This window comes from Pseudophryne corroboree, chromosome 4 (assembly GCF_028390025.1).
Source record: "Pseudophryne corroboree isolate aPseCor3 chromosome 4, aPseCor3.hap2, whole genome shotgun sequence".
NCBI lineage: Eukaryota > Metazoa > Chordata > Amphibia > Anura > Myobatrachidae > Pseudophryne > Pseudophryne corroboree.
Window position 1 is genome coordinate 275,691,147 of NC_086447.1, and position 27,563 is coordinate 275,718,709.

Sequence of the window (27,563 nt, forward strand, 5' to 3'; positions counted from 1 at the left end):
TATGGATGTATTTAACCCCTGCCAGTTTTCCAGAAAAAAGCGGGAGAAGAGCCCGCCGTGAAGGGGGCGGGGCCTATCTCCTCAGCACACAGCGCCATTTTTCCCACACAGCTCCGCTGGTAGGAAGGCTCCCAGAATCTCCCCTGCATCCTGCAACTACAGAAACAGGGTAAAAAAGAGAGGGGGGCACTTATTTGGCAAAATAACAGATATAAGCAGCTATAAGGGATAGACACTTATTGTAAGGTTGTCCCTATACATATATAGCGCTCTGGTGTGTGCTGGCAAACTCTCCCTCTGTCTCCCCAAGGGGCTAAGTGGGTCCTGTCCTCTATCAGAGCATTCCCTGTGTGTGTGCTGTGTGTCGGTACGTTTGTGTCGACATGTATGAGGAGAAAAATGATGTGGAGACGGAGCAGAGTGTCTGTAACAGTGATGTCACCCCCTAGGGGGTCGACACCTGAGTGGATGTACTGTTGAAAATTACGTGACAGTGTCAGCTCTATATAAAAAAACAGTGGTTGACATGAGACAGCCGGCTACTCAGCTTGTGCCTGTCCAGACGTCTCATAGGCCGTCAGACAGATGGCAGATACAGACGCCGACACGGATACTGACTCCTGTGTCGACGGTGAAGAGACAACCGTGATTTCCAGTAGGGCCACACGTTACATGATTGAGACAATGGAAAATGTTTTATACATTTCTGATAATACGAGTACCACCAAAAAAAAAGGGGTATTATGTTCGGTGAGGGAAAAACTACCTGTAGTTTTCCTGAATCTGAGAAATAAAATGAGGTGTGTGATGATGCGTGGGTTTCCCCCCGATAACAATTAATAATTTCTTAAAAAGTATTGGCTGCATACCCTTTCCCGCCAGAGGTTAGGATGCATTGGGAAACACCCCCTAGGGGGGATAAGGCGCTCACACGCTTGTAAGAACAAGGGCTCTACCCTCTCATGAGATGGCCGCCCTTAAGGATCCTGCTGATAGAAAGCAGGAGGGTATCCAAAAAAGGTATTTACACACATACTGGTGTTATACTGTGACCAGCTATCGCCTCAGCCTGGAGGTGCAGTGCTGGGTTGCCTTGGTCGGATTCCCTGACTGGAAATATTGATATCCTAGATAAGGATAGTATATTATTGCCTATAGAGCATTTAAAAGATGCATTTCTATATATGCATGATGCACAGCGGAATAATTGCCGACTGGCATCAAGTATAAGTGCGTTGTCCAATTCTACCAGTAAAATGGTCAGGTGATGCGGATTCCAAACGGCATTTGGAAGTATTGCCTTTGAAAGGGGACATTTGGGGTCGGTCTTTTAGACCTGGTGGCCACGGCAACAGCTGGGAAATCCACGTTTGTACCCCAGGTCGCCTCTCAAAATAAGACGCCGTATTATCAGGCGCAGTCCTTTGTTGGCAAGCGGACAAAAGGTTCCTCTTTTCTGCTCGTGACAGAGGGAGAGGAAAAAGGCTGCAGAGATCAGCCAGTTCCCAGGAACAGAAACCCTTTCCAGCCTCTGCCAAGCCCTCAGTATGACGCTAGGGCTTTACAAGCTCAGGCACGGTGGGGGCCCGTTCTCAATGAATTTCAGTGCGCAGTGGGCTCACTCGCAAGTAGACCCCTGGATCCTTCAGGTAATATCTCAGGGGTACATATTGGAATTCGAGACGTCTCCCCCTCGCCGTTTCCAAAAGTCGACTTTACCGACGTCTCCCTCTGACAGGGAGGCAGTTTTGGAAGCCATTCACAAGCTGTATTCCCAGCAGGTGATAATCAAGGTACCCCTCCTGCAACAGGGAACGGGGTATTATTCCACACTATTGTGGTACCGAAGCCAGACGGCTCGGTGAGACCGATTCTAAAATCTTTGAACACTTACATACAGAGGTTCAAATTCAAGATTGAGTCACTCAGAGCAGTGATTGCGAACCTGGAAGAAGGGGACTACATGATGTCTCGGGACATCAAGGATGCTTACCTTCATGTCAAAATTTACCCTTCTCACCAAGGGTACCTCAGGTTTATGGTACAGAACTGTCACTATCAGTTCAGACGCTGCCGTAGGGATGGTCCACGGCACCCCGGGTCTTTACCAAGGTAATGGCCGAAATGATGATATTCCTTCGAAGGAAGGGAATTTTAGTTATCCCTTACTTGGACGATTCCCTGATAAGGGTAAGATCCAGGGAACAGTTGGAGGTCGGTGTAGCACTATCTCAGGTAGTGTTGCGGCAGCACGATTGGATTCTCAATATTCCAAAATCGCAGCTGGTTCCGACGACGTGTCTTCTGTTCCTAGGGATGATCCTGGACACAGTCCAGAAAAAGGTGTTTCTCCCGGAGGAGAAAGCCAGGGAGTTATCCGAGCTAGTCAGGAACCTCCTCAAACCGAGCCAAGTCTCAGTGCATCAATGCACAAGGGTTCTGGGTAAAATGGTGGCTTCCTACGAAGCAATCCCATTCGGCAGATTCCACGCAAGAACTTTCCAGTGGGGCCTGCTGGACAAATGGTCCGGGTCGCATCTTCAGATGCATCAGCGGATAACCCTGTCACCAAGGACAAGGGTGTCCCTCCTGTGGTGGTTGCAGAGTGCTCATCTTCTAGAGGGCCGCAGATTCGGCATTCAGGACTGGGTCCTGGTAACCACGGATGCCAGCCTGCGAGGCTGGGGAGCAGTCACACAGGGAAGGAATATCCAGGACTTATGGTCAAGCCTGGAGACATCACTTCACATAAATATCCTGAAGCTAAGGGACATTTACAATGCTCTAAGCTTAGCAAGACCTCTGCTTCAAGGACAGCCGGTGTTGATCCAGTCGGACAACATCACGGCAGTCACCCACGTAAACAGACAGGGTGGCACAAGAAGCAGAAGGGCAATGACAGAAGCTGCAAGGATTCTTCGCTGGGCAGAAAATCATGGGATAGCACTGTCAGCAGTATTCATTCCGGGAGTGGACAACTGGGAAGCAGACTTCCTCAGCACGACCTCCACCCGGGAGAGTGGGGACTTCACCCAGAAGTCTTCCACATGATTATAAACCGTTGGAAAAAAACTCGACAGGTATTGCGCCAGGTCAAGGGACCCTCAGGCAATAGCTGTAGACGCTCTGGTAACACTGTGGGTGTACCAGTCAGTGTATGTGTTCCCTCCTCTGCCTCTCATACCCAAGGAGAGGAGTAAGCACTATATTCGTGGCTCCGGATTGGCCAAGAAGGACTTGGTAACCGGAACTTCAAGAGATGCTCACGGAGGATCCGTGGCCTCTACCTCTAAGAAGGGACCAGCTCCAACAAGGACCCTGTCTGTTCCAAGACTTACCGCGGCTGCGTTTGACGGCATGGCGTTTGAACGCCGGATCCTGAAGGAAAAAGGCATTCCGGATGAAGTCATCCCTACCCTGATCAAAGCCAGGAAGGATGTAACCGTACAACATTATCACCGTATTTGGCGTAAATATGTTGCGTGGTGCGAGGCCAGGAAGGCCCCTACGGAGGAATTTCAACTGGGTCGATTCCTGCATTTCCTGCAAACAGGACTGTCTATGGGCCTCAAATTAGGGTCCATTAAGGTTCAAATTTCGGCCCTGTCGATATTCTTCCAAAAAGAACTAGCTTCTGTACCTGAAGTTCAGACGTTTGTCAAGGGAGTACTGCATATACAGCCTCCTTTTGTGCCTCCAGTGGCACCTTGGGATCTCAATGTAGTGTTGGGATTCCTAAAATCACATTGGTTTGAACCACTCACCACTGTGGACTTGAAATATCTCACTTGGAAAGTGGTAATGCTGTTATCCCTGGCTTCAGCCAGGCGTGTATCAGAATTGGCGGCTTTATCTTATAAAAGCCCTTACCTAATTTTTCATACGGACAGGGCAGAATTGAGGACTCGTCCTCAATTTCTCCCTAAGGTGGTTTCAGCATTTCACTTAAACCAACCTTTTGTGGTGCCTGCGGCTACTAGGGACTTGGAGGATTCCAAGTTGCTGGACGTAGTCAGGGCCCTGAAAATATATGTTTCCAGGACGGCTGGAGTCAGAAAATCTGACTCGCTGTTTATCCTGTATGCACCCAACAAGCTGGGTGCTCCTGCTTCTAAGCAGACGATTGCTCGTTGGATTTGTAGTACAATTCAGCTTGCACATTCTGTGGCAGGCCTGCCACAGCCAAAATCTGTAAAAGCCCATTCCACACGGAAAGTGGGCTCATCTTGGGCGGCTGCCCGAGGGGTCTCGGCTTTACAACTTTGCCGAGCAGCTACTTGGTCAGGGGCAAACACGTTTGCTAAATTCTACAAATTTGATACCCTGGCTGAGGAGGACCTGGAGTTCTCTCATTCGGTGCTGCAGAGTCATCCGCACTCTCCCGCCCGTTTGGGAGCTTTGGTATAATCCCCATGGTCCTTTCGGAGTCCCCAGCATCCACTAGGACGTTAGAGAAAATAAGAATTTACTTACCGATAATTCTATTTCTCGTAGTCCGTAGTGGATGCTGGGCGCCCATCCCAAGTGCGGATTGTCTGCATTACTTGTACATAGTTATTGTTACAAAAATCGGGTTATTGTTGTTGTGAGCCATCTTTTCAGAGGCTCCTTCTGTTATCATGCTGTTAACTGGGTTCAGATCACAAGTTGTACGGTGTGATTGGTGTGGCTGGTAATGAGTCTTACCCGGGATTCAAAATCCTTCCTTATTGTGTACGCTCGTCCGGGCACAGTATCCTAACTGAGGCTTGGAGGAGGGTCATAGGGGGAGGAGCCAGTGCACACCAGCTAGTCCTAAAGCTTTTACTTTGTGCCCAGTCTCCTGCGGAGCCGCTATTCCCCATGGTCCTTTCGGAGTCCCCAGCATCCACTACGGACTATGAGAAATAGAATTATCGGTAAGTAAATTCTTATTTTTATACCCATATTGTAATTGTCCTGTTCATTGTTGCTTTCTGCTATTGCTGCGTTGTAGTCTGGGAGCTGCATTGTGGCTTCTTCTCAGTGTTGCATCTTGCATAACCTGTTCCTTAACAAAGCTTTTGCACTTTTTGCCAGATATTGAAAATAAAACTTTTTTTTTTTTTTTTTGCCATGTTCTACCAAATATATGTAGAGAGGTCTATCAGTCAATTTTGTGCAGATCTGCATTTTTTTTTTTTACTCCTTTTCGTGGTGATTAGCAGTGTACCTAATCTACTGAAGGCAAAATGATATGTAAATCTCTACTAAAAAAATAACCAAAATATCCATACAAGACTGTCAGATTATCTCGATTTGTGAAGTGTAGAGCAGGAGGAAATGACCAAGGGGCCTAATTCAGACCTGTTCGCTCGCTAGCGTTGTTTTGCAGTCCTGCGTTCGCATAGTCGCCGCCCACAGGGGAGTGTATATTTGCTTTGCAAGTGTGTGAACGCATATGTAGCAGAGCTGTACAAACCGATCTTGTGCAGTCTTTGAGTAGCCAGGACTTACTCAGCTGCTGCGAGCACTTCAGCCTGTCCGGGACCGGAATTGATGTCCGGAATCCTCCCTGCAAACACATGGACACGCCTGTGTTTTTCCAACCATTCCCAGAAAACGGTCAGTTGACACCCACAAATGGCTTCTTCCTGTCAATCTCCTTGCGATTGCCCATGCGATTGGATTCTTCGCACAAACTCATCGCTGAACAGCAATCTGCATTGTACACATGCGCGTTGCGGTGCATATGCATGCGCAGTTTAGACCTGATTGCCCGCTGTACGAAAACGCAGCCTAGCGGTCAGTTCTGAATTAGGCCCAAGGTGCGATCTGCAGCTAAACCACCATAGAGATCTCCAAAAATAATCTTGCCGATTTCATTCTGTTGCGGTTTCCTGAATACCAGTGAGATGAAGGAAATTTGCCATTCATTCCCAATTGAAATTAAAAAGAATATGGAAAAAACAATGTATTTAAGGGTTAAGAATATATTGTTTTTATTACAAGTGCCATCTTAACCCTGTCAGCCAGGGTACATTGGAATTACGCCACAATATTTCTTTGGTTTACTGATAGCCCAATCTTTTCAATGGGTATTGAGCTCTGTACAGCACTTGCTCAGTCAGTCTGGCTCGCATGTAAACATTGCTTGTGATTGGATCCAGTGTGCCATTCATCTGCTTGGACAATGCATTTCATTCATCCTTGTGAGATCACTGAAATATATTGCCTATTTAAATGGATTTGAAAAACTGCAATTTTGCTCAGAATAAAATTTATCAAAATCTCCTGAATTATTTTAATAGAGTTTGGGTGAATTATGAACAAAATCGGCACTTGGGTGGTGTTTCAAGTAGGTGCAAAATAATTGCTCATCATTTTAATGTGGATAATGTGCCAGACACAATCGGAAGACTTGCGCACTGCAAGCGATGTTATGGTCCTATATCCGGGAGTTTTCATTTACATAGTTTAAGGTAAAAATTAATTATTGCAATTATAGTTGTCCTACTATCCTACCAATATAAGGGGATGTGGTCAGGATCTCTGCTGGCGGGATCCAGACAGTCAGAATACCAACAGCGGCATCCTGACAGAATCCTTACAGATCTCAGCGGCAAATACTGGGGTTAGGTTTAGAGTTAGGATTAGGCTGCGTGAGTGGTGTGGTTAAAATACTCCCCGGCATACATTAGGATGCCGCTGTTGGCACTTTGACTGTTGGGATAGTGACTGCTGGGATTTAGATACCATCCCCAGTATACCACATGCTTCCCATACTAACTGTGTTGGCACATGTCACCGTTATGTGCCTGTCATATATACAGATAAAGCTGTAATCACCGTAACTTCAGTCATTTGTGCTGACAAGTCTGTGAATGGAAAAAATAGGGGCTAAAGTAGGAAAATGCCTAAGGAAAGGTAGAGGGGAGCAGAAACCACTGTCTGGTAACACTTGGTTTTTCCTTTTTATTCATTTCTGTGTGTTTTCCTTTGTGAATCAATAGGTAGAACTGCAATTTTGGTTATATGGAATAAAGTTTTGTATGCATATAGTCTTTTTAGTCGGATACTTTTTTTTTTTTTTTTCTCCACGTATAGTCTTTAGAGGTTATTTCACTACTTTGGTCATTTGTGGATTTCTAAGCTGGGAATGATTCCTTTCTTGCTGTACCCTTGATTCACAGCTTAGCTGTTTTTCATTTTGTGCTTTGCATTTTGTGCTTTGCTCTTTTGCATATTGCTTGTGGCTTTACTAAACTTTTACACTTCAGTGTTTGCATATGTCTTGCTTTTTCAGCAACTCTGTCAATGTTTTTCTGTTGTTGCAGTGACGGATTGTATATATGACGGTGTTTTGTTCTAGCTACATGCATTTCACCAATGTAGAACTCAGATGATCAATTACAATTTCTCAGCCAGCATTGTATATCCATTCATATTGATCATATTGTTCTGCTGACTTTAAACTAAACCGGTTTTTGGCCACCGCTTCAATGTGTATTGAATAATTGTACAATAAGAATTATAACAGCACATATCATGAAATAGAGAAATTAGATTACTTTTTTTCCCATCATATACATTATCCACTCACAATATAATATATGGTAAGTGGGCCACTCCGCATCCTACCTCTCCATATAGTGTCTATAGTGTAGCTAGAACATGTACGGATTCCCCTAAAAATATGGTTCCAGTTTAAATCCACTAACAGAAGACAACCTTTATTTGTAACACTGGTTGCTATGAATTACAGAACATTTTAATTTTTTTCCTGCACCCACTCTGGCTTTTTAAAAAAAAAAATAGAACACAACCCCTCTAATGATCCATATCCATCTATGTGAGCCATGTATTTTTTTTTTGTGTTTTTTTTTTAACTTAGTAAATGTGCAATAATTTTATTTTAAATCCGTTCATAACCACTGTGTTGGTACAGCATGTTCTCCGTGAGATTGCATTGTCAACACGCATAAATGCCTTCGGTGTCTGCCTTTTTATTTTGGTGTATTAACTTTCCATATGTTTATTTTGGAAAGAAAACAAATTTTGTCAAAATTGTAATGGTAGACCGCCTCTTGGGATTTCTAGTGACCCCATATTGATTCCTTTCCTATTGTGAGTGTGTGAAGGCTGTCTCCTTAGTAGGCTGTAGCAGGCACCCAGGTGAATGAAGCAATTGAAGATAACCAGTTACACTGACTGATTCATCGGAGAAGCCAGAAATACCAGATTTGAGGCTCTGTATTTCCGTGGAGTTTGGTTGTAGGGCCCATTCTGTACTCTTAGGGTGTGTACACACGGTGAGATATTTTCTTTCGATTTTGACTCTATAGTCAAAATCGGAAGAGAAGTTAGTGCAGATTGCAAGGTGAAAGTCACCTTGCGATCCCGATGCGCGGTCCCGACAGGTCGGCATCGCATGAAAAGATAGACTGTGCAGGCAAGTCAATCCTTGCTAGATCGGTGTACTATCTAGTTCATCTCACATGTCAATGACATCTCACATAAGCCAAGATCGTTAGCACACATATAGTCCATATCTCAAGAAAAAGTTAGTCAAAATCTGTGCTATCTGGGCTCCGGGGAGTTCAAGGGAAATCGCAAGTCATCGGGCATAGACAGGATCTCACCGTGTGTACACACCCTTAGTTGATGGATAGCAGGAAAAACTAATTAGAAAACCTATATTCCCTTTTAATACTGATGCATTGTTTTATAGTTGCTATCATTTATTTCCATTATTGGATATGTTTGATTCCATTATACAAATCATTCTGTACTCTAGTGTTTGTCACCGGCGTTTGCCTATTTTAATTTAACATTCTATAATAATCTCTTGCAGAGAAGAAACTGAATAGCAAAATGTCATCTTCACGTATGCAGAAAGTGGTCAGCAATCTGTCAACTCGAAGAGCCTTAGTGTCTTCTGAGCTTGCTACAAATAGTCAAATCATTACGTCACTTTAATTACCTTCCATAAAGTAACCATCTTACAGTAAGACTGTAGTAAGAACTCTTGTTACAGGCCAAAAGAGCGCTTTCCTGTCAGCGGAGAGTGTTTGCACGTTGGCAGTGCCAGAAGGGACTTGAGTAGGATAAGTGCATATGTGGCATTAGTCTTTCATTATGGTCAATATATGCTTTTTGTTTTCTCTTGATTGTTTTACTTGACATTCCTTGTGACATAAGTCACAAATTGCTTAACTGAGATCACTTTATTTTATAAAGCTCTTATATCTGTTCTTCTAGCACTTAATCTGTGGAAGTACTATTTGCTACAGTATTTCCTAACATTTCTTGGATCAAAATGATAAGGGCATTAAGTGACAATGGAGTGTTTCCTTCAGGCGCATAGGGTAGCCACTAAGACTTAATTTCTTAGGTGCATTTAACTGCTGTGCCCCCCCCCCCCCCAAGTTCATTAAATGTAATGTTTTTAAAGCTCAAAGACTTATTAGTTTTAGAAGCACAATTGTAGCACAGTCGGACGCACATAAGGGTACTTAAGGATTGTACTGTTCATAATGCACTTTGATTAACATGTTTTTAAAGGGGAGCAAAAACTGCCAGTCTGAGTAATATACAGAAATATATTATCAGGAGAACGTTACATGTATCTGTGTCTGAGGGTATAAGAAACTGGAAGGAGCATATTTATTCTCCTCAAAAATGGTTTTATTGATTTTTGCTTGAGCTAAGCAACTCTTAAGTTTGGTTGAAATTAACATTTGTTTTTAATTTAGTGGTGTATATGAAAGGTACTCTGGTGCCTTGCAGGAGGCAAAGCCTGTAATTTTGGCCTCAGACACACCAACATTTACCTGCTTTTTTTTACTGCTAGTATAAACACCTCATTTTAGAAATTACTGTATTTCAGCATGTGCTGTTCTGAAAAGCAACCCCTGGAAGCACATAAATGGTGACATGCTTATGCTAGTGACAGTGGTTAGTCCCATTATATGCATTAAGAACACATATTCCAATGGGTATGAGCCTTTCCTCTGTGTTCTTAGTCATTATTAAACATCAGTGATGTGAGGTGAGGCAGAGCCTCTCTTGTCATACACCAGTATACTGCAGAGTATTGACTATAAAAATTATATGAAAAATGCTAAAATATATCTGCTTTTGTAGTATTCTAATAATTTTTATAGTTAAATCTCTGCAGTATACTGGTCTATGACAGGTGAGGCAGTGCCCACCTTGTCCACACATCTCTGATCAGAACTCACCAAATTTACAGCAGTACATACTGCTGCATCTGTGTGTAATGCTCACATGAGCCCTCAGGTTCATATATGTGTGTAACTCAGGCTCTGATAGCCAGTGTTTTCCTAGCCATTTACATTGCTTAACGTCTTTGTTAAACATATATGGGCAGATGTATTAACCTGGAGAATGGCTCCAATATGCAAATTGACAGGAGCTGACTGGCTGGTGCGTTTATCACCTTGCACTTATCACTGGTTTATCACCTTGCACTTATCACTGGTTTATCACTTCCTTATGCCTTCTCCAGGTTAATACATCTGCCCCATAGTTCTCTGTACTAAAGCTACAGCTCAGAACATTATGATTTATAGATATCCTGTGTTATGCATGCCTTGCTTTTTACATGTACATCATTACTTGCATACATTTGGCCATTCTGTCCAGAATGCTCTACCCACTAATGTGTGTGTGTGTGTGTGTGTGTGTGGCAGTGAGCTGTACTGCACTATATCTCATTTCTGTTGCTCTGTGAAAACTGCTTTTGTTTTATTTGTTCATTTCCTAGCGTTGAAATCTGTTGTATTCAGCATTAGCAAGGTGTTTGTTTGTTTTTTTGTCAGTTTTATGTACTTAAGTGTGATTTGTGTGATTTGGGTCTCTAAATCTAAAACCATTTTTTGTTCCGTTCATGTTACATAATTGGGATACTTTAAGTGTGTGATTTGCGCTGCTCTTTGCTTGGAATTGTGGACACGTTACCCCTGTCACTGTGCGCAGTATTGTATAATATAGGTTTTTATGTTATAAAAAGTTGTGTACAAGTATGTAGCACTGTGTGATGTCACTACATGGTAGATTTCCAGCTACGTCACTCTCTGCTAGGGATCCAGCTAATAGCTGGCTATGGTCATTTCAGTTTTATTTAACTTTGTGATGTTCCAGGTACCGCAGTATCTTAAATGGTTATGGCATAATCTTGCCATAAGCTTTACCTCACAGGCAGGACGTGGCTAAGTATGGCATGGTCTTAAGACAAAACAGTAAATATATGGGAAATAACCTTTTTTTTTTTTTCTTTTTTTTAACTTAATGTATACATTATATAATGTTAGAATACATGAAACCGTTTTGTTAATGTATATCTGGGTTTTCTATTTAGCTAGTGTAGAAGTCTTTCACTGAAAAATGATGATGTGACATTGCTCAATGGACCCGCTATTTGCTTGATCTAAAAACATTTTTGCAGACTTGTGTAAAAATGTCTGGAATTTTTGTAATTTAATTTTTGTTATTGCTAATGATGCGAGAAATCAGGCCATACAGTGTATGGAAGAGACTAGATGTCTTAATTTTTTTTTTTTCTTATTATTATTATTTGGATCAACTTGATTTTTTTTATTTTTTTTTACTTCCTACCTCATTTACCTGTTTACATACCATACTTTTTATTTCTCTATCGTCCTTGTGGATGCTGGGGTTCCTGAAAGGACCATGGGGAATAGCGGCTCCGCAGGAGACAGGGCACAAAAAGTAAAGCTTTCCGATCAGGTGGTGTGCACTGGCTCCTCCCCCCATGACCCTCCTCCAGACTCCAGTTAGATTTTTGTGCCCGGCCGAGAAGGGTGCAATCTAGGTGGCTCTCCTAAAGAGCTGCTTAGAGAAAGTTTAGCTTAGGTTTTTTATTTTACAGTGAGTCCTGCTGGCAACAGGATCACTGCAACGAGGGACTTAGGGGAGAAGGAGTGAACTCACCTGCGTGCAGGATGGATTGGCTTCTTGGCTACTGGACATCAGCTCCAGAGGGACGATCACAGGTACAGCCTGGATGGTCACCGGAGCCGCGCCGCCGGCCCCCTTGCAGATGCTGAAGTAAGAAGAGGTCCAGAATCGGCGGCTGAAGACTCCTGCAGTCTTCTAAAGGTAGCGCACAGCACTGCAGCTGTGCGCCATTTTCCTCTCAGCACACTTCACACGGCAGTCACTGAGGGTGCAGGGCGCTGGGAGGGGGGCGCCCTGGGAGGCAAATGAAAACCTTTTTTGGCGAAAAATACCTCACATATAGCCCCCAGAGGCTATATGGAGATATTTAACCCCTGCCAAGATTCACTAAATAGCGGGAGACGAGCCCGCCGAAAAAGGGGCGGGGCCTATCTCCTCAGCACACAGCGCCATTTTCTCTCACAGAAAGCCTGGAGAGAAGGCTCCCAGGCTCTCCCCTGCACTGCACTACAGAAACAGGGTTAAAACAGAGAGGGGGGGCACTGATTTTGGCGATATTGAGATATATATAAAGATGCTATAAGGGAAAACACTTATATAAGGTTGTCCCTATATAATTATAGCGTTTTGGTGTGTGCTGGCAAACTCTCCCTCTGTCTCCCCGAAGGGCTAGTGTGGGTCCTGTCCTCTGTCAGAGCATTCCCGGTGTGTGTGCTGTGTGTCGGTACGTGTGTGTCGACATGTATGAGGACGATGTTGGTGAGGAGGCGGAGAAATTGCCTGTAATGGTGATGTCACTCTCTAGGGAGTCGACACCGGAATGGATGGCTTATTTAGGGAATTACGTGAGAATGTCAACACGCTGCAAGGTCGGTTGACGACGTGAGACGGCCGACAAACTATTAGTACCGGTCCAGGCGTCTCAGAAACACCGTCAGGGGCGTTAAAAACGCCCATTTACCTCAGTCGGTCGACACAGACACAGACACGGACACTGAATCCAGTGTCGACGGTGAATAAACAAACGTATTTCTCATTAGGGCCACACGTTAAGGGCAATGAAGGAGGTGTTGCATATTTCTGATACTACAAGTACCACAAAAAAGGGTATTATGTGGGAGTGAAAAAACTACCTGTAGTTTTTCCTGAATCAGATAAAATAAAATGAAGTGTGTGATGATGCGTGCGGTTACCCCGATAGCAAATATTGGCGTTATACCCTTTCCCGCCAGAAATTAGGGCGCGTTGGGAAACACCCCTTAGGGTGATAAGGCGCTCACACGCTTATAAAGTGGCGTTACCGTCTCCAGATACGGCCGCCCTCAAGGAGCCAGCTGATAGGAAGCTGGAAAGATATCCTAAAAAGTATATACACACATACGGTGGTTATACTGCGACCAGCGATCGCCATCAGCCTGGAGATGCAGTGCTGGGTTGGCTTGGTCGGATTCCCTGACTGAAAATATTTTATTCATATAGAGCATTTAATAGGATGCATTCTATATATATGTACGTGAGATGCACAGAGGGATATTTGCTCTCTGGCATCAAGATAAGTACGTTGTCCATATCACCCAGAAGATGTCATGGACACGACAGTGGTCAGGTGATACAGATCCCATACGGCACATGGAAGTATTGCCGTATAAAGGGAAGGAGTTAGTTGGGGTCGGTCCATCGGACCTGGGGACCACGGCAACAGCTGGGAAATCCAACCTTTTTACCCCAAGTTACATCTCAGCTGAAAAAGACACCGTCTTTTCAGCCTCAATCCTTCCTTTCCCATGAGGGCATGCAGGCAAAAGGCCAGTCATATCTGCCCAGACATAGAGGTAAGGGAAGTAGACTGCAGCAGGCAGCCCCTTCCCAGGAAAAGAAGCCCTCCACCGCGTCTGCCAAGTCCTCAGCATGACGCTGGGGCCGTGCAAGCGGACTCAAGGTGGGGGGGTAGTCTCAAGAGTCTCAGCGCGCAGTGGGATCACTCGCAGGTTGACCCCTAGATAGTACAAGTATTATCACAGGGGTACAGATTGGAGAGTCGAGACATCTTCTCCTCGCAGGTTTCTGAAGTCTGCTTTACCAACGGCTCCCTCCGACAGGGAGGCAGCATTGGAAACAATTCACAAGCTGTATATCCAGCAGGTGATAATCAAAGTACCCCTCCTACAACAAGGAAAAGGGTATTATTTTTCCACACTATATTGTGGTACTGAAGCCAGACGGCTTGGTGAGACATAGTCTAAACTGAAATCTTTGAACACTTACATAAAAGGTTCAAATCGAGATGGAGTCACTCAGAGCAGTGATAGCGAACCGGAAAAAAGGGGACTATATGGTGTCCCTGGACATCAAGGATTACCTCCATGTCCAAATTTGCCCTTCTCAACAAGGGTACCTCTGGTTCGTGGTACAGAACTGTCAATATCAGTTTCAGACGATGCCGTTTGAATTATCCACGGCACCCCGGGCCTTTTACCAAGGTAATGGCCGAAAAGATGTTTCTTCAAAGAAAAAAGGCATCTAAATTATCCCTTACTTGGACGATATCCTGAAAAGGGCAAGTTCCAGAGAACAGTTGGAGGTCGGAAGAGCACTATCTAAAGTAGTTCTACGACAGCACGACTGGATTCTAAATATTCCAAGAATCGCAGCTGTTTTCCGACGATACGTCTGCTGTTCCTAGGAATGATTCTGGGCATAGTCCAGAAAAAGGTGTTCCTCCGGGAGGAAAAAGCCAAGGAGTTATTCGACCTAGTCAGAAACCTCCTAAAACCAGGCCAAGTATCAGTGCATCAATGCACAGGAGTCCTGGGAAAAATGGTGGCTTCTTACGAAGCGATTCCATTGGGCAGATCTCAGGGGATTTGCTGGACGAATGGTCCGGATCGCATTTTCAGATGCATCAGCGGATAATCCTGTCTCCAAGGACAAGGGTGTCTCTTCTGTGGGGACTGCAGAGTGCTCATCTTTTAGAGGGCAGCACACTCAGCATTCAGGACTGTGTTCTGGGGACCACGGATACCAGCCTGAGAGGCTGGGGAGTAGTCACACAGGGAAAAAAATTTCCAAGGAAGTGTGGTCAAGTCTGGAGACTTCTCTCCACATGAATATACTGGAGCTAAGGGCAATTTACAATGCTCTGAGCCTAGGAAGACTCCTGCTTCAAAGTCAACCGGTGCTGATCCAGTAGGACATCATCATGGCGGTCGCCCACGTTATCAGACGGGGCGACACAAGAAGCAGGAGGGCAATGACAGCAAGGATTCTTCGCTGGGCGGAAAATCATGTGATAACACTGTCAGCAGTGTTCATTCCGGGAGTGGGCAACTGGGAAGATTTCCTCAGCATAAATGAATTCCACCCGGAAAAGTGGAAACTTAATCTGGAAGTTTCCACATGATTGTAAACCGTTGGGAAAGACCAAAGGTGGTTATGATGGCGTCCCACCTGAAGCGCCAGGTCAAGAGACACTCGGGCAATAGCTGGGACGCTCTGGTAACACCGTCGGTGTACCAGTCGGTGTATGTGTTCCATCCTCTGCTTTTCATACCCAATGTATTGAAAATGATAGGAAGGAGAGGAGTAAGAACTATACTCGTGGCTCCGGTTTGGCCAAGAAGGACTTGGTTCCCGGAACTTCAAGAGATACTAAGAAGGGTCTTGATTCGGCAAGAACCGTGTCTGTTCCGGGACTTACCGCAGCTGCGTTGACGCCAAGGCGGGTGAACGCCGGATCCTAAGGGAAAGAGGCATTCCGGAAGAGGTCATCCCTACCCTGGTCAGAGCCAGGAAGGAGGTGACCGCACAACATTATCACCACTTAGGTGAAAATATGTGCCAGGGTGTGAGTCCAGGAAGGCTCCACGGAAGAATTTCAACTAGGTTAATTTCTACATTTCCTGCAAACAGGAGTGTCTATGGGTCTCAAATTGGGTCCATTAAGGTTCAAATTTCGGCCTGTTGATTTTCTTCCAGAAAGAAATTGGCTTCAGTTCCTGAAGTCCAGAAGTTGTTAAGGGAGTACTGCATATACAGCCCCTTTGATGTCTCCAGTGGCACTGGGCGATCTCAACGTAGTTTTGGGATTCCTAAAAAATCACATTGGTTTAAACAACTCAAATCTGTGGATTTGATATATCTCACATGGAAAATGACCATGCTGTTGGTCCTGGCCTGGGCCAGGCGAGTGTCAGAATTGGCGGCTTTATCTCACAAAGCCATATCTGATTGTCCATTCGGACAGAGCAAAGCTGCGGACTCGTCCCCAGTTTCTCCTTAAGGTGGTGTCAGCGTTTCACCTGAACCAGCTTATTGTGGTACCTGCGGCTACTAGGGACTTGGAGGACTCCAAGTTGCTGGATGTTATCAGGGCCCTGAAAATATAGTTTCCAGGTTGGCTGGAGTCAGGAAATCTGACTTGCTGTTTATTCTGTATGCACCCAACAATGCTGGGTGATTCTGCTTCTAAGCAGTCGATTGCTCGTGGGATTGGTAGCACAATTCAACTTGCACATTCTGTGGCAGGCCTGCCACAGTCTAAATCTGTTAAGGCCCATTCCACAAGGAAGGTGGGCTCATCTTGGGCGGCTGCCCGAGGGGTCTCGGCATTACAACTTTGCCGAGCAGCTACGTGGTCGGGGGAGAACACGTTTGTAAAATTCTACAAATTTGATACCCTGGCAAAAGAGGACCTGGAGTTCTCTCATTCGGTGCTGCAGAGTCATCCGCACTCTCCCGCCCGTTTGGGAGCTTTGGTATAATCCCCATGGTCCTTTCAGGAACCCCAGCATCCACAAGGACGATAGAGAAAATAAGAATTTACTTACCGATAATTCTATTTCTCGGAGTCCGTAGTGGATGCTGGGCGCCCATCCCAAGTGCGGATTATCTGCAATACTTGTACGTAGTTATTGCTAACTAAATCGGGTTATTGTTGTTGTGAGCCATCTTTTCAGAGGCTCCGCTGTTATCATACTGTTAACTGGGTTCAGATCACAGGTTGTACAGTGTGATTGGTGTGGCTGGTATGAGTCTTACCCGGGATTCAAAATTCCTCCCTTATTGTGTACGCTCGTCCGGGCACAGTACCTAACTGGAGTCTGGAGGAGGGTCATGGGGGGAGGAGCCAGTGCACACCACCTGATCGGAAAGCTTTACTTTTTGTGCCCTGTCTCCTGCGGAGCCGCTATTCCCCATGGTCCTTTCAGGAACCCCAGCATCCACTACGGACTCCGAGAAATAGAATTATCGGTAAGTAAATTCTTATTTTTTTAAGTAGACTGCAAAGCTTCACCCTGCAAATTTCATTGCTCTCCGATAAGATAGTATAGGACTGCCAACTCCATGAATCAGCCAGGGCTCAGACTGCACACTTATTTATCTGTATAAAGATCACAGACTATACTCAGTTTTTATAAAGCCATTCCTATTTATCACCCAGCGCATGGAAGTAAAGCATAGGACTCTTGATTTAGCTTTTTGTGACCTGTTCGCCCTGTAAAGAAGGAAATTGTGTTGCTCTTTTGTGATCCTTAGCGTCTCCTCTTTATTATCTCTGAGAGAAATTACTCTTTAAAAGGGAATTTTGCAATTTCAGCTTAAATATAGCCACGGGCTTGACACAAGCGGTTACATTTTTCTATTTCTTGCAACATCTGCCCTTAAAATTCTGGTTGTATATTAAACTGCTTATTTTTATTCAGTTGTATTATATGATCTTTATGTATCATTCTCTGGGCAGTTTCCGTTGTGTGGTTATATTTGTTCGCTAGCACTTACTAATGTTTTTATCTTGTTTTTTTTTATGCACTTTCTTTAAGATAACTTTATTAGATAAATACTCTGATTATAATAAAACATTTTCCAAAAAATAAAATCTTTGTGGTGTTTTTATTAAAGTATACAGCTTTAGAATAGGTAGAAGACTAACATAATATCTTTTAGTAGTCCTAGAATATCATGATTATTCATGTGTTTTGATAGAATGTTAATGATTATAACACCAAATGTTTAGTGTTGTACATTTTTCTTGTTCTCTTCTGTGCGTTACAGTAAATGGATCGCCAGTGGGTGCTTGGCCTTATGCTGTGTATTATGTTTCACTATCTATTTACCATCTATTGTGTTATTTATAGGGCAGAGAAAGCACGATTACGGCGGGAAAATTCACAAAGTAGGATTCGACCTTTGAGTGCATTTGCTGTGAGGGTTAGATATCTTTCAAGACTGGGAGCACAGGTATGTCTGAAAACTATGTACATTGAGCATCACATTTGTCACTTCAGCACATCAAAGGTAGATTGGATAACAATAGTACAATAGTTTCTCAATAATGCCTGCTAAATCTTTTTTTTCTCTTACGTCCTAGAGGATGCTTGGGACTCCGTAAGGACCATGGGGTATAGACGGGCTCCGCAGGACACATGGGCACCTAAAAGAACTTTCTAGTATGGTGTGCACTGGCTCCTCCCTCTATGCCCCTCCTCCAGACCTCAGTTAGATCTTGTGCCCAGAGGAGATAGGGTGCATTACAGGGAGCTCTCCTGAGTTTTCTGTAAAAATAATTTTGTTAGGTTTTTTATTTTCAGGGAGCTCTGCTGGCAACAGACTCCCTGCATCGTGGGACTGAGGGGAGAGAAGCAGACCCACTTCTCAAGAGTTTAAGGGCTCTGTTTCTTAGGCTACTGGACACCATTAGCTCCAGAGGGAGTCAGAACACAGGTCTCACCCTGGGGTTCGTCCCGAAGCCGCGCCGCCATCCTCCTCACAGATGCCGGAAAAAAGAAGCCGGGTGAGTATGGAATACATATGAAGACGTCAGGCGGCAGAAGACTTCAGATCTTCATGAGGTAAGCGCGCAGCAGGAAGCTGTGCGCCATTGCTCCCACAGTTATACACACACTGGGCACTGATGGGCGCAGGGGGGGGCGCCCTGGGCAGCAATAAACCTAATTTTGCGCATTTAAAGCATGTAGTTAGGCTGCGGAGGCAGTAAACTACAGATCCCCGCCATTTGTTCAAATTTACGAGCGGGACCGAAGCCCGCCGCGTGAGGGGGCGGAGATTGATCGCTCAGCACTAACCAGCGCCATTTTCTCCACAGAGGCTGCAGAGAACGCTGGCTCCCCGGACTCTCCTCTGCTGAGCATCAGAGGGCTGAAAAAAAGAGAGGGGGGCACATATTTGGCGCAGTGAGTGGGGGAAAGGCTATCTGTTTTTTTTTTCCCTGGGTCAGTTTGGCGCTGGTGTGTGCTGGCATACTCTCTCTCTGTCTCTCCAAAGGGCCTGCTTTAGGGAATTGTCCCCTCATAGCTATATCCCTGTGTGTGTGTGGGGTGTCAGTACGTGTGTCGGCATGTCTGAAACGGAAGGCTTATCCAAAGAGGAGGTGGAACAGATGAGTGGTGTGTCTCAATCGGCGGTGCCGACTCAGGATTGGATGGATATGTGGCATATGTTAAATGCTAGTGTAGCTTCACTGCATAAAAGGCTGGACAAAGCAGAGTCCAGCGCGTCGGCAGGTAATCAATCTACGGATTGTACCGACTCACAGGACCCGTCGGGGTCTCAAACGTCCCTTCTCACAAATAAGGGACACAGATACCGACACGGACTCTGATTCCAGTGTCGACTATGATGAAGCAAAATTGCACCCCAGGGTGACAAAAAGTATTCAGTGCATGATTATTGCAATAAAAGATGTCTTACATATCACTGATGAGCCCTCGGTGCCCGACACGAGGATACACATGTTTAAGGGAAAGAAACAGGTTATAAACTTTCCTCCTTCACATGAAATTAATGAGTTATGTGAAAAAGCATGGGAAACTCCAGATAAGAAGCTGCAGATTCCCAAAAGGGTTCTTATGGCGTACCCTTTCCCTACACAGGACAGGGTACGTTGGGAATCCTCTCCCACAGTGGACAAAGCCTTAACACGCCTTTCCAAGAAGGTGGCGCTACCGTCCCCTGACACAGCGGCCCTCCAGGATCCTGCGGACCGCAGGCAAGAGACTACATTAAAGTCTATCTACACTCATACTGGTACTTTGCTTAGACCGGCAATTGCGTCGGCATGGGTATGTAGTGCAGTAGCAGCTTGGACAGATGCACTGTCAGCTGACCTTGATACCCTAGATAGGGATACAATTTTGTTAACATCAGCTCATATTAAGGACGCAGTCTTATATATGAGGGACGCTCAAAGAGACATTGGATTACTGGGTTCAAGAGCCGATGCTATGGCTATTTCGGCAAGAAGAGCCTTATGGATCCGCCAATGGACGGGGGATGCAGACTCAAAAAGGCATATGGAGGTTTTACCTTACAACGTGATGTATTGTTTGGGGACGGCCTCGCGGACCTGGTTTCTACAGCTACCGCGGGTAAGTCGACCTTTTTACCTTTTGTTCCCCAACAGCAAAAGAAACCCCCACAATATCAGATGCAGTCCTTTCGGTCGCATAGATCCAGAAGAGGTCGGGGCTCCTCTTTCCTCGCCAGAGGTAAGAGTAGAGGCAAGAGGACACCTGCTGCGGCTGGTTCCCAAGAGCAGAAGTCCTCCCCGGCTTCCGCTAAGTCTACCGCATGACGCTGGGGCTCCCCTGCGGGAGTCCGCACAGGTGGGGGCACGCCTTCGACTATTCAGCCAAGTCTGGGTTCAGTCAGACGTGGACCCTTGGGTGATAGAAATAGTCTCCCAGGGCTACAAGCTGGAATTCGAAGAGGTGCCCCCTCGCCGATTTTTCAAGTCGGCCTTACCAGCTTCTACCCCAGAGCGGGGAAGTAGTGCTAGCTGCAATTCAAACGCTGTGTCAACAGCGAGTGATTATCAGGGATAAGGGTATTATTCAACCCTATTTGTGGTTCCGAAGCCGGATGGTTCGGTCAGGCCCATTTTAAACCTAAAATCCCTGAACCTGTACCTGAAAAGATTCAAATTCAAGATGGAATCTCTCCGAGCTGTGATAGCCTGCCTGGAAGGGGGGGATTTTATGGTGTCACTGGACATAAAGGATGCTTACCTTCATGTCCCCATATATCCCTCTCATCAGGAGTTCCTGAGATTCGCGGTACAGGATTGTCATTATCAGTTTCAGACGTTGCCGTTTGGGCTGTCCACGGCCCGGAGGATTTTCACCAAGTTAATGGCGGAAATGATGGTGATCCTGCGCAAGCAAGGAGTCACAATTATCCCATACTTGGACGATCTCCTGATAAAAGCGAGATCAAGAGAGCAATTACTGGAGAACGTGTCACTCTCTCAGAGAGTGCTTCAGCAACATGGGTGGATTCTCAATCTACCAAAGTCACAGTTGGTTCCGACAACTCGACTAGCGTTCCTAGGCATGATACTGGACACGGAACAAAAAAGTTTTCCTCCCCTTGGAAAAAGTCCAGGACCTCCAGAACATGGTCTAAGAACTACTAAAGCCAAAAAGAGTGTCAGCTCATCAATGCACTCTGGTTCTGGGGAAAATGGTGGCAACTTACGAGGCCCTTACCTTCGGCAGGTTCCATGCAAGGACGTTTCAATGGGATCTTCTGGACAAATGGTCCGGGTCCCATCGACAATTACATCAAAAAAAATAACACTGTCCCCCAGGGCCAGGGTGTCTCTTCTATGGTGGCTGCAGAGTGCTCACCTTCTAGAGCAGGCCTGGCCAACCTGTGGCTCTCCAGATGTTGTGAAACTACACATCCCAGCATGCCCTGCCACAGTTTTAGCATTCCCTGATAGCAAAACTGTGGCAAAGCATGATGGGAATTGTAGTTTTACAACAGCTGGAGAGCCACAGGTTGGCCAGGCCTGTTCTAGAGGGTCGCAGGTTCGGCATTCAGGACTGGATCCTGGTAACCATGGATGCGAGCCTCCGAGGATGGGGAGCAGTCACACAAGGAAGAAATTTTCAGGGACTGTGGTCAGACCAGGAGTCCTGTCTACACATCAACGTGTTGGAGCTAAGGGCCATATACAACGGCCTTCGACAAGCGGAGAATCTTCTTCGCAACCTACCGGTTCTGATTCAATCAGACAATGTCACAGCAGTAGCTCATGTGAACCGCCAAGGCGGGACAAGAAGCAGAGTCGCGATGGCGGAAGCCACCAGGATTCTTCGCTGGGCGGAAAATCACGTAAGCGCTCTGTCAGCTGTCTTCATTCCGGGAGTGGACAACTGGGAAGCAGACTTCCTCAGCAGACACGATCTCCATCCAGGAGAGTGGGGACTTCATCAAGAAGTCTTTTGCAGAGATAACGGGTCTCTGGGGAATTCCTCAAATAGACATGATGGCGTCACGCCTCAACAAGAAGCTTCGGAGGTATTGTGCCAGGTCCCTGGACCCTCAGGCAATAGCAGTAGACGCTCTGGTAACGCCATGGGTGTTCCAGTCGGTCTATGTGTTTCCTCCTCTTCCTCTCATCACAAAAGTGTTGAGGATCATAAGACGAAAAAGAGTACAGACAATACTCATTGTTCCAGACTGGCCTCGAAGGGCCTGGTACTCAGATCTTCAGGAGATGCTCACGGAAGATCCCTGGCCTCTTCCATTAAGGGAAGTCCTGTTACAGCAGGGGCCCTGCATGTTCCAAGACTTACCGCGGTTACGTTTGACGGCATGGCGGCTGAACGCCGGATCCTAGCGGAGAAGGGTATTCCGGAGGAGGTCATACCTACTCTAATAAAGGCTAGGAAGGAGGTGACGGCAAAACATTATCACCGTATCTGGCGGAAATATGTCTCTTGGTGTGAAACCAAGAATGCTCCTACGGAAGATTTCCATCTGGGTCGTTTTCTCCACTTCCTACAGACAGGAGTGGATATGGGCCTAAAGTTAGGCTCTGTTAAAGTACAGATTTCGGCCATGTCAATATTCTTTCAGAAGGAATTGGCTTCTCTTCCAGAAGTCCAGACGTTTGTAAAAGGAGTACTGCACATCCAGCCTCCTTTTGTGCCCCCAGTTGCACCATGGGACCTGAACGTGGTGTTGCAGTTCCTTAAATCACACTGGTTTGAACCCCTTAAAACGGTGGAGTTGAAATTTCTCACCTGGAAGGTGGTCATGTTGTTAGCCTTGGCATCTGCGAGGCGTGTGTAAGAATTGGCGGCCTTGTCTTACAAGAGCCCTTACTTGATTTTTCATGTGGATAGAGCGGAATTGAGGACTCGTCCTCAATTTTTACCTAAGGGGGTGTCTTCGTTTCATATGAACCAACCTATAGTGGTGCCTGTGGCTACGAGTGACTTGGAGGATTCCATGTCCCTGGATGTAGTCAGGACCTTAAAAATTTATTTAGCCAGGACGGCTAGAATTAGGAAAACATGCATTGTTTGTCCTGTATGCTGCCAACAAGATTGGCGCGCCTGCTTCGAAGCAGACTATTGCTCGCTGGATCTGTAACACTATTCAGCAGGCTTATGTTACGGCTGGATTGCCGTTACCGCATTCAGTAAAGGCCCATTCCACTAGGAAGGTGGGCTCTTCTTGGGCGGCTGCCCGGGGCGTCTCGGCATTACAGCTTTGCCGAGCATAACTGGGTCGGGGTCAAACACTTTTGCTAAATTCTACAAGTTTGATACCCTGGCTAATGAGGACCTAGCGTTTGCTCAGTCGGTGCTGCAGAGTCATCCGCACTCTCCCGCCCGATTGGGAGCTTTGGTATAAACCCCATGGTCCTTACGGAGTCCCCAGCATCCTCTAGGACGTAAGAGAAAATAAGATTTTAAACCTACCGGTAAATATTTTTCTCCTAGTCTGTAGAGGATGCTGGGCGCCCGTCCCAGTGCTGAAAATCTGCAAGACTTGTATATAGTTATTGCTTACATAAGGGTTATGTTACAGTTAGAATCGGTCTTGGACCGATACTACTGTTTTGTTCATACTGTTAACTGGTTATGTGAATTCCAGGTTATATGGTATGATTGGTGTGGGCTGGTATGAATCTTGCCCTTAGATTAACAAAATCCTTTCCTCGTATTGTCCATCTCCTCTGGGCACAGTTCTCTAAATGAGGTCTGGGGGAGGGGCATAGAGGGAGGAGCCAGTGCACACCATACTAGAAAGTTCTTTTAGGTGCCCTATCACCTGCGGAGCCAGTCTATACCCCGTGGTCCTTACGGAGTCCCCAGCATCCTCTACGGACTAGGAGAAAAAGATTTACTGGTAGGTTTAAAATCTTATTTTTTTAATATCAGATGTGGCATTCACATTCGTCTCTGTCCCATTGGAGCTTTTTAGTATAAATCTGCAGCCCAAATCTACCATTTTCCTTTGTTTTATTTCATATTTCTTCTTTTAGCTTTGTGCATAAAATGACACCATGTGACTGTAAATGGCAAATGGGTTGATTTGTAATCGTGGTGGCTTGTCATATAAGCAGTGTTCTCGTATCCATCATCCTTAATGTAATTGCTATTGGACATAGATACAGTGTGCAGTGATAGTTAGGATAACCACAGTCACCACTGTTTTGGGCAGTGCAGTGAAGACATTCCATAGGCAGGCTCTGCTCCGAGTCTTGCAGAACAGTAGAGCTGTCCTTCCGTTATGGCAAGGATTGTTAACCATCTCCCCAGTGAGCTTCTCAGTCACCAGAGGGAAGTTCACGGGAACAGGGGTTCAGTAACCTGAAGGAGGCGTAGTCAAGCAGCCGGGAGGTTTTTCTTCTCCATGTATTGGATATACCAAGGTTCCTGCTGAGTTGATGGATCTTCCAAGCACTGGAAAGTAAGAGTGTCTGTTACGCACATTGGCTCTGAATAGTTTCATATGATGTCTATGCACCCTCCAGTATGTGTGTAGGATGTATATGGGCATTTATTTTTATTACAGTTTATTTCTGAGGTGACACTTTTGTTTTTTCCCCTCACAGCTGCCTGAACATTATTGTAGCCATTTGTACTCTCTGGCTCATAGAAGTGTTCTGAAGTAACTGCCCAAGAATGACTTGACCATCGGTGTGCTAAAGTTTACCGAGTTTGTGAAGCTGCTTTTGGTTTGATCAGAGTTTGTTGAACCACATATATGAAGTCTCTTTGTGTCTGAAATGTCAAGTCTATGCAGTTTAAGCAATGTAGGTGTTTAACAGGTTTATAAATGGTGATTTGTTTAATACAGGTTGTAGGTCTCCTGAAAGTGTGCCCATATATATATTTAGACACCCACAGCCTCAATGTTTGGGTGATATTATTTTATTGCTAATATGTACCACTGGAATATATACCACTGTTTAAGTATACTTCTGCATAAAGGGATGTGGGTGCATGAATCCTCAGGTTTTTAGTAAATTTAGAATTAGACTTGAGTTTCATTAGACCTACACTGGCTCTCTATTTTGGTGCTACCAAAGAAGATAATGCACACTGTTCTCTAGGTTTTTGTTTTTTAAACCAAAAATGTTTGAAGGGAGAATTTTAAGAATAACTTTCTGCCCATAGTATTAAATGTTATAGCTTCCAGCATTCCTTCACAGGGTTTATATATACTTCCCTACTAGTAGTATTCATCCAGGTAGAGCTACATGTATTGCCTCTCCCCTGTGTACTGACTCTGCATGTGACTGGGAAATTGGCAACACTACCCGTGGAGGGGAGCAGAATTAAGTAAATGGTGAATAAGAAGCAAGACTAATATGTGTTTTACCAAACTTATTGTTTTGTCCATAACTCAGTATTTTGTACAGTTAGTTTACAGCGTTACAAATCTTCAAATCATGAGTGTTATGTTCTGTGTGCCAATTATCATTTCTGTTCACTCAGAGACATTTCAGCTTTAGTTAACTAATGTGCTCAGAGTTGCATATGACCTTACCGCAGCGGTATCTAAAGTAAGCACACCTTTAAGATCGATTAAATCACAGATATGAATAAAATGATATGCTTATTCAAATATTTCTTATTGCACTATTGTTTCTCATCCATTTGTCCTAATAGGAATGATTGTGGGTATTGTCCCTTTGGACATATGCTAATACAATAATACATAAAATAACCTTTGCAATTGGTACTTAAATGGGTGAAGAAAACACCAATCAACTCGTTTCCAGTGCAAGGTTCCCCCATTCTTATGTCCTTAGTCCTAGAATGTGAATGATTGTTTTTAGGTACCGATCCCAAATGCTGCTACTCTCAGGCTGGGAGCTGGAATGACTTGTGAGTCAGCCCACTGGCTATTACCTCACTAGTTCCTTGCTGCTTATTAAATTCCAGGAGTTATACACTATTCAGAAGAGGTCTCTAAAAAAGTAGGTAGGTTTAGCTAAAAGATATAAAGTTTTTGTTTTTTTTGTTTTTTAAACTATATTTTACTTTTGATTTCATGTAACACTTAGTAAGGGCACAACCATAACGTGGCACACTGGGGTGCCGACAGGCCAAATGAATCAGTTTTGACGTGTTACACTTTTTTTCTTTGTGGATATTTTTCTTGTAAATGGACTTTCTTTTAAAAGTTTGTAATTATTGCATATGTTTAACAAATCTGTATTTTTTGTAAGTGTATTCAAAGCAATAACTTTGTTCTCTTAGAATCTTATTGCTTGGTTACAGGATTATAATATCCTACAATAATGTTTTATTTTCTCATAAATGAGCAATAATGAATGTAGACGTCCTTTCTTGACATTCTGGGTCAGATGGAATAGGCTCTGGTTGCCGAAAGTGCCAATGTGCAGCAATATGTTTAATAGCATAACCAGGTTGATTTTGTTTATAAATAAATTGCCGATTTAAATCTTTTTGCTAACTCGCCGAAACACTGTCACATTCAGCAAATCAGATGGAGTTAGGTTTGCCCCTTGGTCTTCATATATAGGATCTTTGTTATCTGCAAGATGTTGTTTCAAACTTCCTAAACCTCAGCACTGACTGTTGAACTGTCAGGCCAGCCATAGTATGCAAATATGAACTGTTCAAACAGGAAACCAGTATATTATTTTTGGATAATGGGGGAGATTCAAATGTTTGAAAAGTCAGTTGGGAGTCTGTTTTTTTCCTATCTAATAGACAGGAAAAAACAGACACCCAACTAACTTTTCAAACATTTGAATCTCCCTCATTGTGTGTTCGTTCATCTTGAAATTGATGACTGATGTAACAAAATGTAATTACATATAGTGCAAATGTCCAATCCAACCATATATATGCTGCTATGATGAGTTTAACTTCTCAGAATTGAGTCTGCACACATTTCAATAGAGTTCTTTGTAATGTCTACAGTTTTTTTGACTGTTTTTCTATGATTATGTGCAATCTGATATGTAAAAAATAACCACTATATTCAAGATTGTTTTGAAATTCTACTCATTTTGTATTTTGTACTGTAAAATTAAATGATTTTTCATCAGACATTTATTTATATTTTTTTGTGGGTGGGGGTGATTTACCCTGTAACTTTTTTTTTTTTTAACTTCTATACAGGTTTTTAAGGTTAAAATGTTAACATCCTTAACTGAAAGGGATGTAATTATGTGACCGGCGGCCAGGAGGCCACTGGTCACATTACCGATGGCTACATCCCGCTCTACTCTAAATCCTGACTTACAGGGACTATTCCCACTCGTGAGTGTACACAACACCCATAGTGTGGGAGTAGAACCTGTGGCGATCGCCACCAAGCCTGCAAGGGGCTTGTTCCGCTACCCCCCCCCCCACACACACACACAC

General features: G+C 44.6%; 1 protein-coding gene across 2 annotated transcripts in view; it reads left to right on the plus strand.

Moving 5' to 3' along the window:
• Window positions 1–27,245, plus strand: part of MFSD1 (major facilitator superfamily domain containing 1) — a 102,612-nt gene extending 75,367 nt beyond the window's left edge. The window contains exons 16-17 of one of the 2 annotated variants that reach the window (XM_063916144.1): window positions 18,036–18,138; window positions 24,773–27,245. In XM_063916144.1, the coding sequence (XP_063772214.1) occupies window positions 18,036–18,138; window positions 24,773–24,832 (163 nt within the window). In that variant the 3' untranslated portion in view covers window positions 24,833–27,245. Of the gene's footprint in view, window positions 1–8,812; window positions 11,644–18,035; window positions 18,139–24,772 lie in introns of those variants that run through there. The other variant, XM_063916146.1, reaches the window with a different exon arrangement.
• Window positions 27,246–27,563: the final 318 nt, after the last annotated feature.